Source organism: Vombatus ursinus, unplaced genomic scaffold, assembly GCF_900497805.2.
Source record: "Vombatus ursinus unplaced genomic scaffold, bare-nosed wombat genome assembly UNPS02014773.1, whole genome shotgun sequence".
In the NCBI taxonomy this organism is placed as follows: domain Eukaryota; kingdom Metazoa; phylum Chordata; class Mammalia; order Diprotodontia; family Vombatidae; genus Vombatus; species Vombatus ursinus.
In genome coordinates this window covers 2,499,971-2,519,159 of record NW_020954551.1, presented here as the reverse complement: position 1 = coordinate 2,519,159, position 19,189 = coordinate 2,499,971, and the positions used below count along the sequence as shown (strand labels likewise).

General features: G+C 45.6%; 1 protein-coding gene across 1 annotated transcript in view; it reads right to left on the bottom strand.

Annotated features, from left to right (window-relative positions):
- Positions 1 to 1,955, bottom strand: part of APPL1 (adaptor protein, phosphotyrosine interacting with PH domain and leucine zipper 1) — a 43,821-nt gene extending 41,866 nt beyond the window's left edge. The window contains exon 1 of the mRNA XM_027863817.1: positions 1,832 to 1,955. Within this exon, the coding sequence (XP_027719618.1) occupies positions 1,832 to 1,885 (54 nt within the window). The 5' untranslated portion in view covers positions 1,886 to 1,955. The remainder of the gene's footprint in view (positions 1 to 1,831) is intronic.
- Between the last annotated feature and the right edge of the window lie 17,234 nt (positions 1,956 to 19,189).

Sequence of the window (19,189 nt, the reverse complement as noted above, 5' to 3'; positions counted from 1 at the left end):
GCACATTTATTAAGGAGGGTTTAATAAATGCTTGTTGACTAGTCAACAGGGATAGAGACCTGGAATTTAATTTGTGGCAGGAGCTCCCAGTGAAGACCTTCCTCTACCAACACAGGGGCCCAGAGTCATTCAGCCAGGATAAGAGGGTAGCACTTGGATCCAACTTTTTCTGGCTCCAAGGCCAGAAATCTATCCATTATGCGGCACTGCCTTCATATAGTCATAATAGAAATCTATATGAATTACTAATTAAATACTACATTATAAATTATATACTAATAGTAGACTGAATCCAAGGAGGTCTGAACTGATGGGAATGTTATTCAGGCTACTACATAAATTCAAGAAATCGTTTTCCCTTATGTCAGTACAGGCCGACCAGAAGTACATTAACAAACAGGCAATGGGTCTGTACAAACCACTTTCCAAAACAAAACAAAAAAAAACCCAAACCATTTCCCTAGCATATTCCCAATTCCCAATTCCCTGAATTGGGCATATGAAAACTCTTCATATGATCACCAAACACTAAAGTGGCGTCAGGGAGGATGAAAGGGTATGACCTCGAGACCTTCCCCCATCCATTAGGCCCATAGTTCCATCATCCTAGATACAGAATGTTCTAAATGTTCTAAATAGGTGATTCAGAAAGTTTCTTTGTTCTATCCAAATGGCATCCAACTCCTATAATTTTCTTAGATGGTTAATAAGATTTGGTCAAAGGGCAATGTTTAAATAGTTTCTCTGAAAACTTCCCATCTTGTTTTCCAGCTCTTCTGTGACTGTTCCCATGGTAACAGATTCTACCAATAACCACTTTGCCAGTATGGAGGCATCACGGCACAACCTAAAGAACGTTCTTGGAGCATCACAACTGGCCTGGAATCACAGCTTCAAGTCTTGGTTCTTACTTCCTCGAATGCCTCCAGAAGCCACTTAACCTGAGTTTTCTCCTCAATAAAAACACAGGTAACAGCTTTTACACCTCCTACTTGGCTGGGTTATGAGGATCAAGCAACAGACATCAACCACTTTAATGAACTACAAAGCCCTAAACTAATCTAAGCTGAACAGTAACTTAAAGATAGGGAGGGGTTCACTGGCACAGGGGTAGAGCACGGGGCCTGGAATCTGGAAGACCCGAGTTTAAATCTGGCCTCTGAAACTTACTAGCTGGGCAAGGCATGGCCGCTCTGTTTGCCTCAGTTTCCTCGTCTGTAAAACGGGGACAACCGCAGCGCCCGCTTCCCAGACGGGAGTGCTGGGAGGATCCAATGCGGCGTTTGTAAAGGGCTTCCCCCGCGCTCTCCAGGACAAGTAACAGGAAGGGCAGGTGCCAACCCCGAACACTGGGCAGGGCAAAATAAAAGGCCATAAACTGAATCTGCGTTAAACTGTCACGTGCGACCAAAGTGACAGCCTGCAACAGATGATAACAGGGATGCTGGACCACGGTTCGAATTTCACCAGAAAACTCCTCCCGAGAAGGGGGCGAATGACCTTCCCCGAAGGCTAATGAGAGGAGAGGCTGCGAGAGGGACTGGGGGGGAAGGGAGAGGGGACGACCGGCAGCTCCAGGCCCCCTTTCGGGATGAACAAATCCCCATTTTCTTTCTGGGAAAGTTGGTTCCGAGCCCCCGGGAGCCGCGGGGAGGAGGGAGGAGCCCGGCATTTAAAGGCCCCGAAGCGCGAAGCCTCGCGGCGGGGGAAGGGAGGAGGGAGGGGAGCAGCGCGGCGGGGGGCCGGCCCGGGCACCTGCGGGCCGAGGGGGCCCGGGCCCCGCCGCCGCCGCCCCGCGCCCGGGCCTCCCTAGGCCTCGCGGGCCGCTCACCTGCGGGCTGTCCTCCAGCGTCTCCTCGATGGGCAGCTTGTCGATGCCCGGCATGGTAGCTGGCGGGCGGCCCGGCCCGGGTCTGGACCGAGCTGAGGAGAAGGCGGCGGCGACAGTGACAGCGACCACGACAGCGACAGCTGCTGCCCGAGCGCCCGCCGGCCTCGCAGGCGCGCCACCGACCGAACCGGATCCGGCCCCGCCCGCCCGTCCGCGGCCGCCGCCGCCTCCGCCTCCTCAGCCGCGGACGCCGCCGCCGCCGCCGCCTCGGATCCCGGGGAACGGCCGCAGGGGGAAATCCCGCCCCGCTCCCCCTCATTGGCCAGGCCCGGCCAGGGGCGCCGTCCATTGGCTGGCAGCCGCGCCAGTCTGCTCGAGCAAAAGGGCGGGGGCGACTGGCTGTCTCGAGACGTTGGGTCTCGCCTAGGAGAGGCGGCCTGGGGCGCGGGCGGGGGCGGGGCCGCGCCTCCGCGTTCCCGCAGCGCGGGCACGAGCCTCCCGCTCACCGCCCCCCCTCCCATCCTGAGCCCCGGAGGACCTCCATGCGCGCGCAGACCCTCAGCGCCCCGCCCGGCCGGGGCGGGGAACGCAGGCGTCGTTAGAGGCGCCGTGATGCTCTGGGAGGTTAGTTTCTCTGTCGGTAGAATCGGGGCGCGGCTCCCATCACTTCCAGACGTGACCCGGGCTCTGGGTCGGAGGCGGAATTGGGACCCAAGTCTTCATTCGGCACCTTTCTGTGCCCGCGCCTGGTGGGCTTCCCACGCGTGGGCCGTGGGGTGCGGGGTCCGCGCCTCTGTCCGTCCCATGCCCAACTCGTGCCCTAGGCAGGGGGCGCGGGGGGGGGGGGGGGGGCCCGCCCCCCCGCCGGCCCCGGGCCCAAGGCGGGCCGGGGGGGGGGGGGGGGGGGGGGGGGGGAGCGCTAATCACAGCTGCAGGCTCTGGTCAATGCAGACGCTTTGGCCTGTGGGCGTAAAGACGATCGATGGATTGATCGATCAGAGGAGCCCCCGACGCCCACCCGTGGAGCGGTGGGCGTCCCTCCCAGACCTCACACCATGTAGCGCTGAGCAGCCTCAGTACCTCCCGGGGCGTCTCCAGGGAGGCAGGAGCCAAAAACTGCCCCTTTCCTTTAGGGGCCCACTGGATCCAAGAGCTGTCTTCATCCATCCATCCATCCATCCATCCATCCATCCATCCATCCATCCATCCATCCATCCATCCATCCATCTATCAGTCTGCCGCACTCACTGATCGAGGGCCAGCTCTGATCAGGACGTGGAGCACCCCCAATTCCTCTCTCTGTCAGGAAGCCAGGACCCCCTATAGCAGGATCCTGGGGGGTTGGGGTGGGGAGCTGGCCCTGGGTTTTCCAAGGTCCGGGCAGATCCGACCAAGCTTGCAGGCAGGCTGATGATGGAGACTTGTCCCAGGACAGCTAAGTGAGGACACGCTCATGGGTCACCAGGATGGTCACAGCCCCATTCCTGGGTAGGGAGCTCTTCCTATGTGCCAGGCACTGTGCTAAGTGCTCAGGACCCAAATCCAAGTGAGGAAGGGGAGAAAGGAGGCACTGGTATTGGCTGCTTGGTGTGCTTACTAATAATAATAACAGCTAGCCTTTATACCACTTCAAAAATATTTTTATTTTATCCTCACAATAGTCTTGAGAAGTAGGTGCCATTTTACAGATGAGGAAGCTGAGGCATACAGGGGTTAAGGGACTTGCCCAGGATCACCTCTCCGGGGCTGGATTTGAACACAGGCCTTCCTGACTCCAGGTACGGTGCTATCTAGGGCCCCAAGCTGCCTCAGTGTGACTTCCCTTTCCACTCAAACCCAAGGCAGCCTCCATCACTGACTGGAACGCTCTGCCTCCTCTTGCTTTCCCAGCCACCTTTGGCAAGATGCCGTTCACACGCCTCATTAACTAGTGCTGTCACCCCAAGATTATCCAATTTATCCTGTTTACATCTTGTTTGTAATAGAGTTGTTTGCGTGTTCTGTCCCCTCCTGAGACTAAGCTTCTAAAGCAGGGACTGTCCTTTGCCTTTCCTCGTAACCTCTCATCTTTAGCTCAGTGTCTGGCACACAGTAGGTGCTTAACAGATGTTTGGTTTGACTGAGTCCAAGGCCAGATTAAGCAGTAGATAAAAGCAAGGAGCTTTGGGGCTTCTGGGATGGCATTATAGCCTGAGCGGTTCGGGTCCTGCTAGACCTGTCTGTTTTGGAATGAGGAAAGCGAAAGAACGTCCAGGGAGATGGCTCTGCGCAGCCCAACCCTGGGGAATCTGGTTACCTAGGCGACTTTTCCTGCATACCTGTTTGTGTATGTGTCCTGGAAACATCTTGTGCATGCACGGGCCTCTGCGGCAGACCGCCTGAGGATCTAAGCCCAGCCTACATCGACCTTGATGACACCTGCTAACCCTGTTCCCTCGGGTGTGCCAAAGTCAAAGGCTGTGGGACCTTTGAGGTCAATAGTCAGAAAACCCTGGCCGGGACATCAGCGGTGTGTACTCCCCTCTTCTGTAGCCCTCTGGAGCCCCTATAACCCTGGAAGGTCTGATGGGCTGGGAGAATCAATCAGTCAATCAACCAATCAACCACCCAACATCTGTGATGTGCCAGGTACTGTGCTAAGTGCCCGGGGAATACAAAAATAGGCAAAAATCTGTCCCTGCTCCCAAGGAATTTACAATCTAATGGAATAACCAAAGGAAACTGGCAAGTGTTTGCTGGGTTTATGGTGTAGCAGGAGTGCCCCCTGCCGGTGACCGGGACAACTGCGCAAGCTGGTGACGCAGGGTCTCAGAGTCATGCCACATGGAGATGAGCTGAAGGAACTAGGGATGCTTCACCTGGAGAAGAGAAGGCTTGGGGTCGGGGACGTGATAGGAGGATGGGGACGCTCCGGGCATTTTCTGTTTGAGTCCCCGGCCTGAAACACTCTCCCTCCTTGGCCCTACCTACTGACCTCCCTGGCTTCCTTTGTGCCCCCAGGAAAATCCCTTCTTTTACTGGAAGCCTTCCCCAAACCCTCTTAATCCCAGTGCCTTCCCTCTGTTAACCACTTCCTATTTATCGTGTATGTAGCTTGCTTTGTATGTATTTGTGTGCATGTTGTCTGTCCCATTAGATTGTAAGCTCATCGAGGCCAAGGACTGTCTTTTGCCTCTTTTTGTATCCCCAGCACTTCGAACAGTGCCTGGCCCGTTGAAGGTGCTTAATAAATATTGATTGATTGATCATTGATTGATAGCCGGCTTCAAGTAATCTAAGGCTTTTCTTGGAAGGAGGATTAGATTTGCTCTGTTTGGACCTAGAAGGGAAAACCGAGAGGTCATTTGGGAGGGGCCAATTCAGGCAGAGCTGTCCAGAACCGGAAGGCTGCCTCTGGAGGTGGTAGATGCCCCTCATTCTCCAGGGCTTCCAGCAAGAGGACCACTTGGGGGGTGGGGTGCTGTCAAGGAATTACAGGGCAGGAGTGGATTGGATGAGGTGACTGCCAAGCTTCCTTCCAGCTCTGAGATTTAGTCATTGTTATCCTATGCCTTTAAGCCACAGTGGTGGACTTTTTCAGCATCCTGGCAAGGGTCACCTTTGTTATGGGCAAAGTTGGGTGGAGGGGAAATGGTGACCTGGAAAGGGGAGTCTCTTTGATGGAGGAAGGCAGCCCCCTGCTGGGCAACCATTTGCAGGGTCCTGGCTCTTTTGGGGGAGGCAGATCTCCATTCTAAGGGGGGGTGTTGCAGGGAGGATGAATTTTTATAGTTCAAATAAATTAATTCAACTGAGGGCCATTTCAGGCTGCCATTGGTGATGTAAAAATTTCAAAAGAGGTTTAGGTGAGAATTTGAAGGGACTTGTAGGAGCAGGTTAAAAACTTTCTTATTCAATTGAAAATATTAAGAAGTGGTTATTTACTGCAGCCTAAAACCCTTTCTAGACTTTTCCCTTTAGGAGAGTAGGTAGGAAAAAAAAAAAGCTAAGGCTTTTCTTAGGGAAATCAATTAAGGATAATAATTAAGCTTAAATTGGGTCTAGGTAAGTTTGCTGCCTCCTGATGCCCCTGAAGTGATTGCATTAAGGCCATGACCCACCTACTGACCCGCTTGGGTAATTAGTTATTTTATTAATAATGCTAGCATTTTAATAAAGGAGGTCAGTGGCACTCTTGAATGCCAAAGACCCTCCTGGCTGTGGGCTCTGGGCTTATATATCTTTGGAAAAGTGGGTGTTCCAGAGAGTGATAATCAACTCTGATTGGTTAACAAGTAATGAGAGAATGAATGTTACAATGAGGGGCTGGATCTATTCTAATGAACTTGGATTATGTCATTTATTTTTAAGTTACCAGAAACCTTGGGCAATCTAAACAAAGAATCTATATCCCCACCCAAACCTGAGCAAAAGACCTCGGGACTTGGATTGGTCGTTGCTGTTTGTACTTGGTTTTTGCTGAGGACTGTGAAATCAGGAAGGAGATGTCATGACTTGTAAGTGAATTAGATTTAAGTGAGGCAGGGCTGTGCAAAGTCACAAGCTTTACTTTCTCCTCCTGAGTCCAGTGGCAAATACAGATCTGGATGACTGGAGATGGCTCTGGATGCAGTGGGAGACCTTGGCCTTTTTTGAGCTAAGGTTTTTCCCAGGTCTTAGTTTGTCTGAGGCAACACCCATCCCATTCAGTAATTAAGGCTAGGTAAGGACGAGGCAAAGCATGGCCTCTTTTACCTAGTCAAAAAAAAAAAAATCAATCTGGGAGGGGAAGACCCTTAGGGTTTCTGGCCAAAACTGAGACAATTCTTATTTACATCACTCTGAACCACCAGAACCCAAACAAAGACCAAGTGAGGCTTGGGCTGGGTCCCATTGTTCGCCAGTCAGTGAGAAGCCAGAGTGATTTGGGTTTAAGGCATGGTCCAGAAAAGAACGTAAGACTGGCAAATCCCACTTTTTATGAACAGGGTCTGTCCCTTTCCCCAAGCCCTTAAATTTTGTGGTGGAAGCATCCAGATCCACCACTTTCACTTTGCCAGTAGCTCCCACCTTAACTGGGAAAAGTCCTGTGTGTCTTCTCTTATCTCTCAAACTTATACCTCCTGGGGAGGGGGAAGGGTTCAGCTGTCCATTCACTTTAAACAAAACCAAAATAATTACATGGTATAGTAGAAAGAATATTAGAATTGGAGTCTGCAAAGCCAGGATCATATCCTGACTCTGCGTTTTGGGTTGCTTTCCCCTCTATAAAATGAGAGGGTTGGGCTAGAGGATGTTTGAGGTCCCTTTCAACTCATTAAGTCTGTGATTACTGAGATAAAATGTGTTATAGCAGTTTTATGGAGTTCAAAGGTCTTAAAAATGACTGGAACAGCTGTCAGTTTTTGTAATCTGGGATAAGCATCTCACATAAAATTTGCCTTACCAGAAAACTGCTAATAACACAGACTTTTGCATCTGACATTGAGCCAAGCTGCAAATATCAAACGATATGTTAGAAAGAGCAATGTATTTGTGACATGGTGGTGGGGTGGGGTACTGTACTTCCAGCCCTAGCTTAGTCAATGATAGGCCCCAGGCTATGGGCTGTCAGTCAAGCACTGATCCCACCTGTCTGGGCTCTACACTTGAGGGCCAGTGGGATCCTTATGTTCCCCACTCCTCTCCCCCTCCCTGGCCCCCTTCATTCCCCATTCCCGGGCTTTCTGAGAACTACTCTCCTATGTGGGTGGGTAGCTCAGAGTATTGTTAGTTGGGAATTATCCAATCAGATCATGGCTTGCAGCCTCCAACTAGTAGGAAAACTCCTCTCCTCTTTCCTTATCGTCCAGTATATCTGTTAATGGATAACAGAGCATTCTGTAAGTGTTTGCTATGGACCAGGCATTGTGCTACCCACTGGGTATACAAAAATACAAATAAGCAAGGCAGATATTACATTCTAATGGGGGGGGGGAATCAACACATCAAAGGGAACTAGAAAAAGTGGGCAGCCCTGGTTTCCTACAAGATAAAGTTAAATGGATCTCACCAATCAGAGCCCAGCTTCCCAATGGTCATGACCAAGGTTCTGGTGGAAGGGTGATGGGGATGATTTGTGTAAAATTTTAACCAGAATATGAAAAGTGGATCAGAGCAAGTAAGTAACAATACACCCGACCCAATCCTCCCCTTCATAAAAGGATTTGTTCTATAAAACTTGGATTTAGTCAAAGGACTTCACCCAAGGACCTAGAAGCCACGTGTGGCCTTGAGGCTGCAGGCTCCCCTCCCCTGAGAGTCTAATTCTCTCAGTTTACAGAGGAGGAAATGCAGGTCCAAGGAGTTTAAGTGACTTTCCCAAGGTCACAGAGTTAGTAAGGGTCTAAGGTTGTCTGGTTCCACATCCCCAGCCTGGTCCACTTTACCTTCACTCTGCCTAACAACGGTGTTCCCTTCCCTAGTATAGATCACAGTCTATCCATGTCTGTTTCTCTCACTGCATCTCTCATCTACGTCCTCCTTTAAGCTGGACGGGCAGTCCACCCAATGTGCTGATAGCCTTCCTCTGCTTCTTCTGATGCCACAAGGTTACCAAGGTCCATCCTACTTCAACCTTCTGTCTCTCTAGCCTCTCCTGTAGGTTGTTTTCTTAGTTCCTGTACGGGTAAATTTCCTCATGGGATCTCCAAGAAAATCTACTGTGTTCCTCTAGCCCCCTTGGGAGACAGATCTGTATACAGGGCAAGTGTGCAAGGATTGCCGCACAGACTCCTGGGATTTGTAGTCCAGTATCTTAAAAGCAGCTTCTTCTTAGACCAGAAAAGACAGAACTAGAGCAGGGCTTGGACAGTGGAGTGGGGTTTATGTCAGCCTGGCAAGTGTGGAGATAACCTCCAGTGAGGAGGCAGGGATGATACATGTGGGTAGGTGGGTTGCAGAGGCAGAAAGAGCAGTGTTGGTCTGCCCAGCTTTTAGCAGGATGGTCCAGAGGACAGTGCTGGCCAGAATGGGAGAGAAGTCTGATTGTTAATGAATTTTCTCTGGCCATTAAGCCATGGAGCTGGTGGAATGTTCTCTTCTACTTTCCTTTTCCTTCTGAAAGGATGTTTAAATGAAAACTCTCTTATGTTTCCTTTTAAACTTGTCCTTATAGTTTCAGTAACAGTTTAAATCTGCCTTTGTCTAGGTAAGATATAAGTATAATATTAATTCTTCTGTGCATGTGTCTTTAATTGCATTCTGAGAGTACAATCAATGAAACCTTTGGCTCTTTGGTTGCACAGAGTTTAATTTTCTGGAAAGTAGCCTTTGCATCTTGGTGACAAACTGTTGTTCTATTTTGTTAATAATTCTAGAAACTTCTATAGACAGAACTTAAACTGCCTCCAAAGTTTCTTCGAGTCTCTAGTCCAGTCTATGAAACCTGTTGTTGTAATATGAATTGGCCTAGTCCCCAACCCTGAGGAGGTTTGGGGATGGGAAAGCCAGAGACAGAGTGCAGATTCAAACAGGGGAAAGTACAGCCTCCAGCCAGCCTAAGTGAGAGGAGAAAGGTGTGGTGTGGGAGGATTCTATTCTGCCCTGCTCCCTGGAGAGCAGAAGGAGTGAGGTGGAAGGAGTAGGTGTAAGTATCAGCCAGGTAACACCTGCTGATACAGGTAACACCTTACTAAATCCAGATCAGTTGGAAATATGAAGAGTCATTGAGCAATGCATGTAGTTGTTACAAAGCCATGGGGTTTGCTTCTGCTGCCCTCACTTAGAGCCTTCTTGGCTTTTATTAGACATCTGGTTTTTAGTAAGTTTTTTTTCCCTGGTTTCCAATTATATCACTTTAGAATGGACCTACTAAAGGTGGGTGATAGGCCCAAAAATGATAGGTGCAAATAAGCAAGAGAACCAATGATGATATTGGAGATTATTTTTTTTAGCAGACACAAAACGATACGGTATCATCATCAGCATTTGTATTGAATGTTGGCTATATTCTATTAAATCACATTTGTGATTTAACACATTTAACACACTTAACACATCTGTGTCCTTATTCACATACAATTCTGAAAGATTTTCACTGAAGTAACTAAAATAAAATTTAAAAGATGCTGTTGGAAGGGATGAGATTCAGTTACCTTAAAAATAAACTTGTGTTACATCTCATTCCCCAGTGATGTTAGCTAAATGAGATTTTATATGTATGTTGTAACCATAATTATAATTTTGTTTTTCTTTTGGGGTCTGGGAAAATTAAAAAAAAGCCCAGTACTGTAATTATTAGATGCATGAAAAAAGGAAGGTAATTGAAGGATGATGAGAGAGGGTCTAAAGCCTAAAAGCTTAAAGCAAATTTGGGAAGTCAGTGGTGTTCTAGTGGAGGAGCCCGAGGACCTTCATCCAAATCCTGGGTCAGGTGCTTACTACTTGTGTAACCCTGGGCAAGTCACCTAACTTCCAGGTCCACAGGTTTTCATCTGTCAAGTGGGGGGTGGCACCAGATGGACTTTGAGGTTCCAATCTATGATGCCAGGAAGGGGAAGTGAGGAGCAGAGTGCCACAAGAACGTAGGAAAGCTCTGGTGACCACACACCTGGGGTGTCTGGACCTTCCCAACTGCAGGAGAAGGAAGAATATTTTTGATGATGCTTTGCTCAAGTGTGTTCCTTTGCCTTGAGGGTGCTGTGACTTCTAGCCTAGGTGTGGAAGGTATCCAGAAAGTTGCTGTCAGATTGGCCTTGAAAAGGTACATGGGCAGATCTTAAAGACCAGCCCGTACTGGCCAGAAGCCCGTGCATGACTTCCATCAGTCCCTCTAGGGCAGCAGGGGTCATGGAGGTCATCTTCACGGTAGGCCATTATTACTTGTCAGGGTCCTGTGATATCTGACTGTCAGGCTTCTGTGACCTCTGATACAGGCATACATGAGAGAATAGAGAAGGGCTTAGAAGGTCCTGCCAAGAATATAGCTATGAGTGATTTTGTAGCACAGCATTATAGCTACTCAGACCTTTGGTGTATGCTGTGCATTAAGAGTTCCAGTAGTTTATTATAGCATGCTACATTGGAATCTCCCTGTCAATCAATCAATAGGCATTTATAAGTACTTACTATGTGCTGGGAAGGAAGGAAACACACATTTATTAAGTGCCTACTATATGCCAGGCACTTTTGATCCTCACAACAATCCTTCGAGGTAGGTGCCATTATTATTCCCACTTTCCAGTTAAGGAAACTGAGGCTGACAGAGGTTAAATGACTTGCCCATAGTCACACAGTGTATGTATGAGGCAGTGTTTGAATTCAGGTTTTTTTGATTCCAGGCCCAGGGCTCTATCCACTGCACCATGAATAGTTGCTAGGCACTATGCCTGGGGCTGAGTATGCAAAGACATAAATAAAACAATCTCTACCCTCAGAAGTTTACATTCTATTGGGGGAAGACATGCACATAGAGAGATAAATGTAAAACATATAGGGAGATAACTTTGTGTGTGTGTGTTTGGGGGAAGAGGAGGAAAGGGGGACTAGGAAGAACCTCATAAATAAGGTTGTGCTTTTACTGAGTTGTGAAGGAAGCCAGGAGGCCCATGAGATAAGGCAGGAGGACCGGAGATGGAGGGCTACACATGAGAAATAGTACAAAGACTGATACAGCTGGAGCAGAGAGTATGTGGAGGGGAATAATGTGTAAAGAAGACTGGAGAAGTTAAAGGGACAAGTTATGAAGGGCTTTAAGTGGTAAACAGATGATTTTATATTTGCTCCCAGAAGTGATAGGGAGCTGTTGGAGTTTATTGAGTAGCGTGGTGTCATGGTGCTTGAAGAAAATCACTTTGGTGACTGTATAGAGGATAGATTGGCATGGGGGAAAGGCTTGAGATAAGGAGGCTGATTAGAAAGCTATTGCAAGAGTGAGTGAGAGGTGCTGATGTCCTAAACTTGGATGGCAGCTGAGAAGAAAAGAGAGATTGGAGAGGGGAGGTTCAATGGGAAAGATGCTGTGGAGATAGAAAGGACCAGACCAGACTGTGGCTTTGCAGGGGAACGGGTATGAAAGAGTCAAGGATGATGTGTGGTCATGGATGATTGCAAACCTGGGGGACTGGAAGGATGGAGCTGTCCTTGGTAGCAGCATGGAAGCTCAGAAGAAGGATGACATGCACAAAGCCCAGGTGAGCACAAATGGTCTGAGGGCTCCCCAGAACAGCTCTGCTCTACCACAAAGATGGCTCACCAGGTTCTTTTACTCTTTATGGGATGCGCAGTCAGTCACTCCTGTGGTCTAAGGATCAGCTTAGGAGTTGTCAGCTTGGGGGCCTGGGCTAGCTCTGAGGTGACCCCACAGCAGATGTAGGCTGGCACCCTCATCAGGCAGTTGGCAGCAGCTGCTGCCTGCCTGCTTTATTTACCAGTTACTCTGCTTTCCCAATTGTGGCAATATTTGTCAGAGCAGAGGCTGTAGGAAGGAGCTGCTAGTATGAACTAGACCTGGGTTCAGATTCCCACTCTGACCCTTACAAGCTATGGGATCCAAGTTGCTGAACTTTCTCTGAGCCTCAGACAACTGCCTAGACCTGATCGATTGTTAAAGACTATTGCAATCTGCCTTGGAAAAGGAAGACTCTGTACCCAGAGATTCTTGGTCTATCTGCATGAATTGAATCTTGGCTTGTTAATTAGGATTATTGTTCCTGTAATAGAAGGATGTCTCTTTGCCATGGTCTTTCTCTCTAACCATCTTTGCTCCACAGAGGAAGCTGGTGGTGAAGTGGATAAAATGCTGAGCCTGGAGTCAGGAAGATCTGTATTCAGTTCAAATATGAACTGAATTCAGTGTGCTATATGTGACCCTAAGCAAGACACTTAGCTTTCAGTTTCGTCAACTGTAAAACAGAAATGATAAAGCACCTGCCTTCCTTCCTTGCCTTAAATGAGATTTTAAAAAAAAGTGCTTAGCATAGTGCCTAGCACATAGTAGGTGCTATACAAATGCTTATTTCCTTCCCAAATGCCATCCACATTAGAAACTTGGATTCCATGCCTGTGATAGGTTTTTTTGGCCTTATCTTGCCAGAGACCAGAACACCAGGCAATGTCCCAAAGTCTCCTTGCCATGCTCCTATGTGGATACCTTCATATCCCCCTTTAGCTCTTTTTTGTTTGGTTTTTTACTCCTACTAGAATGCATGCTTCTTGAAGGCAGGCCTGTCTTGTTTACCTGTATTTGTATCCTCAGCATTTAGCACAGTGCCTAGCACATAGCAAGCATTCCATGATAAATGCTTTCTGGATTTCTCTCTGTCTCTGTCTTTCTTTCTTCCTCTCTTTCTTTCTTCCTCCTTCCCTTCCTTCCTACTTTTTTCCTTCCTTCTTCCCTCCATCTCTTTTTCTTTCTTTCTTTCTTTCTTTCTTTCTTTCTTTCTCTCTCTCTCTTTCTTTTATCTTTTTGGCAAAAGGAAGAATGTAGCAAGTGTCCAGGAAGAAGGTGAAAATGCAAATTTACCCATGCCAATGAGATGGAAGCTATCAAAAGAAGGCATGGCATCCTCAGTACAGGGTGATGAAAATCCTGAAGGAATCTGAGAAGCGAGCCAGGGAATTATCAAAAAGGAATCACTTAGGCTGACAAACAGTAGTCACAAGGGCAGCTAAGAATGTGAGGATGATAACCATTATGTAACTAACCAAGCAGATGTGAACTGAATGCATTTCATGGTGAATTAATGTATTGGCAGAAGCTTTGGAAGAGTAGGTATTTGTATGTGTGTGTATATTTTGCTATTGTCATCACTTAGAGACTACTCTGCAATCTTAATATCTGCTCTAATCTCTCAGATAAGACCCTTGAATTTCTATTAACTAGTCTTATGTCTAGTGTCCCCCAAAGTGGATAACAGGGTCCCCAGCTCCTATACAAGCATTCAAGTTAATAAATGCATTAAATGCATGTATATTGGGTACAGAATAGCTTTTGCTTTACCCCACAGAAAATACAAAGGATTCACTGGAGTCCATAAACAATGCAAACAAATGATCAAAAGATTCATAGTAGTCCATAAATTATCAATCGACAAGCATTTATTAAACACCTAATATAGGGTTAGCATTGTGCAAAGAAAAAGTAAAAAGCATCCGTGCCCTCAAGGAGCTGATGAACAAGCAGGTGGGACAGCATGGACATATATGGCCACGTATAAGACACATGCAGCATTGATGGAAGCTTCCTTTTGTGTATTTTCTTCCCCCATTAGATCATAAGTTCCTCAAAGGCAGGGACTATCTTTTTCTTACTTGTACCCCTAGTAATTGGCATAGTGCCTATCGCATTGTTGGTATTCAATAAGTTTTGTTGTATTGAATTGAATTGACCAGAGAATTCATGGATATGAATATACATGGATATGTATAGGAAGACTGGAAAGATAGGAAAGAACAGGATTGTGAAGAGCCTTAAATGCCAAGCAGAGGATTTTGTATTTGATTCTGGAGGTGATAGGGAGCCACTGGAGGTTGTTGAGTAGGGAGGTGATATGGGCAGACCTGTGCTTTATGAAAATCCCTTTGGCATCTGTGTGAAGCATGCACTGAAGCAGGGAGAGATTTGAGGCTGGAATTAGAAGACTTTTACAATAGTTCAAGTAAGAAGCAACAAGGGCCTGAACTAGGGTTGCTGTGAGAATGGGGAATAATGAGAGAGAGAGAGAGAGACAGACAGACAGACAGACAGAGAGACAGACAGAGAAACTATGAAAGAGAGACAGACAGACACAAAGACAGAGAGGGAAAGACAGACAGACAAACACAGAGAGACAGAGACAGGGGGTTAGAGAGATGGACATAGAGACAGAGGGAAAGATAGACAGAGAGAAACCGAGACAGAGAGACAGAGAGAGATACAGACAAAGATTTCAAGAGCCTCGCCAATACTGGAGTTGGTCCATGTGAACCCGGGACGGGGAGTGGAGGGATATGGGCCAAAGAAGCAATGGATTATACTTTAAAAAAAAACCCCTCTTTCACCTAACAATCCTGGGACTCAGTTTTATCGCTTATAAAATCACAGAGTTAGCCAAGCTCACCTCTGAAATCTTTTCCAGCTCTCCTTCTAGGACCTTATGCTTTCCTGGTTCTCTTGGACAAATATTAGCACATGTGCCATCAACTTTATACTTCTGTTCTCTGGATTCCAATCTGATAAGGTTTTAAAGATTCAAATTCACAGCAATGAGAGGAGAGAGGGGCTCTTACTACCTTCTGAAACCTTAAATTGGAGTGAAGTAATGAGGATCTAGCTGGCATTTTACTTCTCAGAAGTTGCTCACATCTCATATAAATTATTCCAGATCCAAAATCCGTCCTTTAGACCTGTGGTTCTCAAGTTTTTTGGTCTCAGGACCCCTTTACACTTTTAAAAATCAATGAGGACCCCAGAGAGTTCATGTTTATATGGCTTATATCTTTCAATATTTACCATGTTGGAAATTAAAACTGATACATTAAAATATTTATTCATTAAAATAATAAATGTATAGTGTTAACATAAACAATACACTTATCAATAAGAATAACTGTATTTTCCAAAACAAAAAATTAGTGAGAAGCATGGTGTTGTTTTGCATATTTTTGCAAATCTTTTGAATGTCTGGCTTAATAGATGGCAGCTGGATTCTCAGATCTGCTTCTGCATTCAATCTTTGCTATAAATTGCTTTAGTTGGAGTGTATGAAGAAAACCTGACCTTACACAAATACATGGCTGGAAAATAGAGGGGCATTTTAATAGCAAACAACATCTTAGTGTTACTATGAAAACAGTTTTGATGTTAACGACCCCTTGAAACAGTCTCAGGGACTCTGAGAGGTCTACAGACCACCCTTTGAGAACTGCTTTAGAGAAGCCATTTCACATCTTGACCACCAGATGGTAGTGCGCTACCACACAGCTTTTCTACCGTGATGGGGAGAAAACTTCCAGCTGACTTGGTGGTGATTCAGGAGGGGTGCAAAAAATATTCCACTTAGAGCCCGAATCCATACACAAAAGATAAGAGAACTTCCTTAATTTGTTTTAATTTCCAGATACTACATTTTCATTATCTGAGGTTTCATCTCTTCAGCAGCATGGCAAAAGTACTAGATTTAGAGTCAGAAGACTTGGGTCCAAAGCCTAGATCAGTTACTTTCTACTTGAATGATTTGGGGCAAGTCACATGACTTATTTTGGGTCTCAGTTTCCTTATCTGTAAAATAAGTGGGTTGGACTTGGTGATCACTGAACCAGTGGTATCAAACTGAAGTAGAAATGGGCTCAATAAGCCACACGTAAGAGTGCATATTGACTGAGAAAGCCACATATGAACATTATTTATGTTCTATTGTATTTTTAGTTGTTTTTTTTTTAATAATCCCAGTCACATTTTAATCTAGTCCCAGCTGCACTGGGGTGTGTTGTGTTTGACACCTCTGCTCTAAACTATGATTGCTCCTCATAAAGAGTCTGTACAAGGATGATGTTAATCACAAAAAAGGCAGTCCCACTTTCTAGGCAAAATAGGAAAATTCAGGGTTCACTCTTGTGATTCAGTTGAAAGAGCAAAGGACTTGGCTTCAAACCCCAGCTCTGCCATTTACTAATGGTATGACATCACTTAACGTTTCCCTCTGGCTTTCAGTTTCTTCAACTATAGAATAAGAAGGTTGAACTAAGTGACCTCTAAGTCATGTCAACAAGCCAAGTAAAGTCAACAGACATTTATTAAGTGCTTACTATGTGTCAAGCACTATGCCAAGTGCTGGAGATACAAAGCAAGGCAAGCTCCCCAAAGGGTCTTTCTTCTATACAGTCACTGCTGTCAAAGAATTCATATCTAATGGAGGCAACAACATACCAACAACTATGTACAGACAAAATATAAACAATATAAATTGGGGGTGGTCTTGGAAAGGCACTAAGATTAAGAAGGAAGGGGAAAGGCTTCTTGAAGAAGCTAGAATTTAGCTGGGACTTGAAGGAAGCCAGGGAAGCCAAAGAGGGGAAGATGAGGATGGAGAGTATTCCAGTCATAGAGGACAGATAGCAAAAATGCAATCAGGAGATGGAACGTCTTGTTTGAGGAATAGCAAAGAAACCAGTAAGGTCATAGAGTCTGTGGAAGATAATAAGATGTAAGAAGACTAGAAAGGCATGGATGAGGGATTAGATTACGTAGGGCTTTAAAAGCCAAACAGAATTTTAAATTTGGTCCTAAAGGAAATAAGCAGTCACTGGAGATTATGGAGTAGGGGAGTGATATACATAGTCAAACCTGTGCTGTAGGAAGATCACTTCAGGATATATGAGAGATGTTAGAAAGGTAAAGATGATAGGGCTTGGTAACTGATTGGATATGGGGATGAAAAGAGTGAAGAGTTGGAGGTTATTTCTAGCTTGTCAGCCTGGATGACTTGGGGGGCTAGTGGTACCCTTAACAGTAATAGGAAAGATAAGAATAGGTGAGGGCTTGAGGGGAAAGATCACGAGTTCAGTTTTATAAGTGTTGAATTTAAGATGTCTATGGGATATCTACTTCAAGATATCCAATAGGCAGTTGGAGATGTGAGACTCGAGGTCAGGAGAAAAGTCAGAGCCAGATGAGTAGATCTGAGAGAAGAGAAGAGGGCACAGGACAGAGTCTTGAGGGACACATGTGGTTAGTGGGCGTGACTTGGATAAAGATCCAGCAGAAGAGATTGAGAAGTCAGAGAGGTAGGAGGAGGATAAAGAAAGAACAGTGTCATGAAAACCTAGAGAGAAAAGAGTATCAAAGAGAAGAGGGTAATTGACAGAGTCTAAGATTGAAGAGAGGTCAAGAAGGATGAGAAAAAGTCATTAGATTTGATAATTAAGAGAGAGAAAGTAATTAATGATGGCACCAGAGATATAAAACCTTGTCTGAGCAACAAACTCTTTGAAAATTAGAATGGACCAAATAGAAGGCAGTGACCATGAGACAACAAGAAATATTAAAACAGTCAAGTGACTGAAAAATATGAGAAAATATAAAGCATCTCATAAAAAAAACAAGTAACCTAGAAAACAGATCAAGGTGAAAAAATTGAAGTGTCATTGGATTACCAGAATGCCATGAGCGAAAATGAGCCTAAGCCTCATATTTCAAGAAATCTCAAAACAAAACTGTCCATAATCTTTAGAACCAGAGAGCAAAATGTAAATAGAAAGAATTAAAAAAAAACAAACAAACAAGGAAAACTCCCAGGAATTTGATATGCAAAATCCAGAGCTTTCAAGTCAAAGATAAAAATACTACAAGCAGCCAGAAAGAAAGAATTCAGATACTGAGGAGTCACAGTCAGGATCATACATGGTTTGTCAGCTGCTACTATAAAGGAGCAGAGAGCTTGGAATAATACAATATTCCAGAAGTCAAAGGAAATAGGTTTACAGCCAAGAATAACTTACCCAGCAAAACTGAGTATAATCCTACTAGGGGAAAATGGATTTTTAATGAAATAGAGGACTTTCAAGCATTCTTGATGAAAAGACCAGACCTATATAGTAGAAATACTGCAGTTCAAACACAGAAATTAAGAGAAAACATAAAAAGATAAATATGAATAAACAATCATAGAGATAAACTGCTTATGTTCAAATATGGGGATATATGTGTCCCCTTTGAACCCTATCATTATCTGGGGTCTATTTAGCCAAGGTCAAGAGTGCTGAAGTAGTTTCTGGGGACTCCTTCCTTGTTGCCATTCAGCTTTGACCCTATGAGACCCAGGATCTCAAGACCTTTTTAACTTAGAAGGTTGCCTTCAAGGCTGGACATGTCCATGTGAGAATAGATACTTCTAATAGAATAAAATTAAGAAAGGAAAAACACAAAAGTAGAAAAGACCTTCAGGGGTCCAGGTACAAGCTCACCTAGTTGAGTTCCTCTGCCCTAGCTGCCTATTTGTCATGATGTTGAATTGGAGAAAGGCTCCACCTTTCTCCATGTTGCCACCTGGAGATGATCAAAGAAGAAGCTCTTTTTTTTAAACTGACAGCACCCTGCACCACTACCACCGTCATGGGGTAGAAGGTGATCAAGGGACCACTGAGGATTTTCTACATCATACCAAAATGGTCACTAGATTGCTAGTAGCAATTCCCAAAGTCTGTGGTCAACTGGAACCGGGAAGGGAAATTTCAAGTGTGTTCTGTTTGATGGCCCTTAGCTAGGTTAATTTTCTGCTGGTATTGTTTTATGGTAATGAGATCTGAAACACCTCTCCCTTCAAAGAACTAAAAATGAGTATCATACAGAGGGCAAAGGAGTGGTGCATGGTGAATGTGAACAGGCTGCAATGTATAACTAATGAGAAACTCTGAGACAGA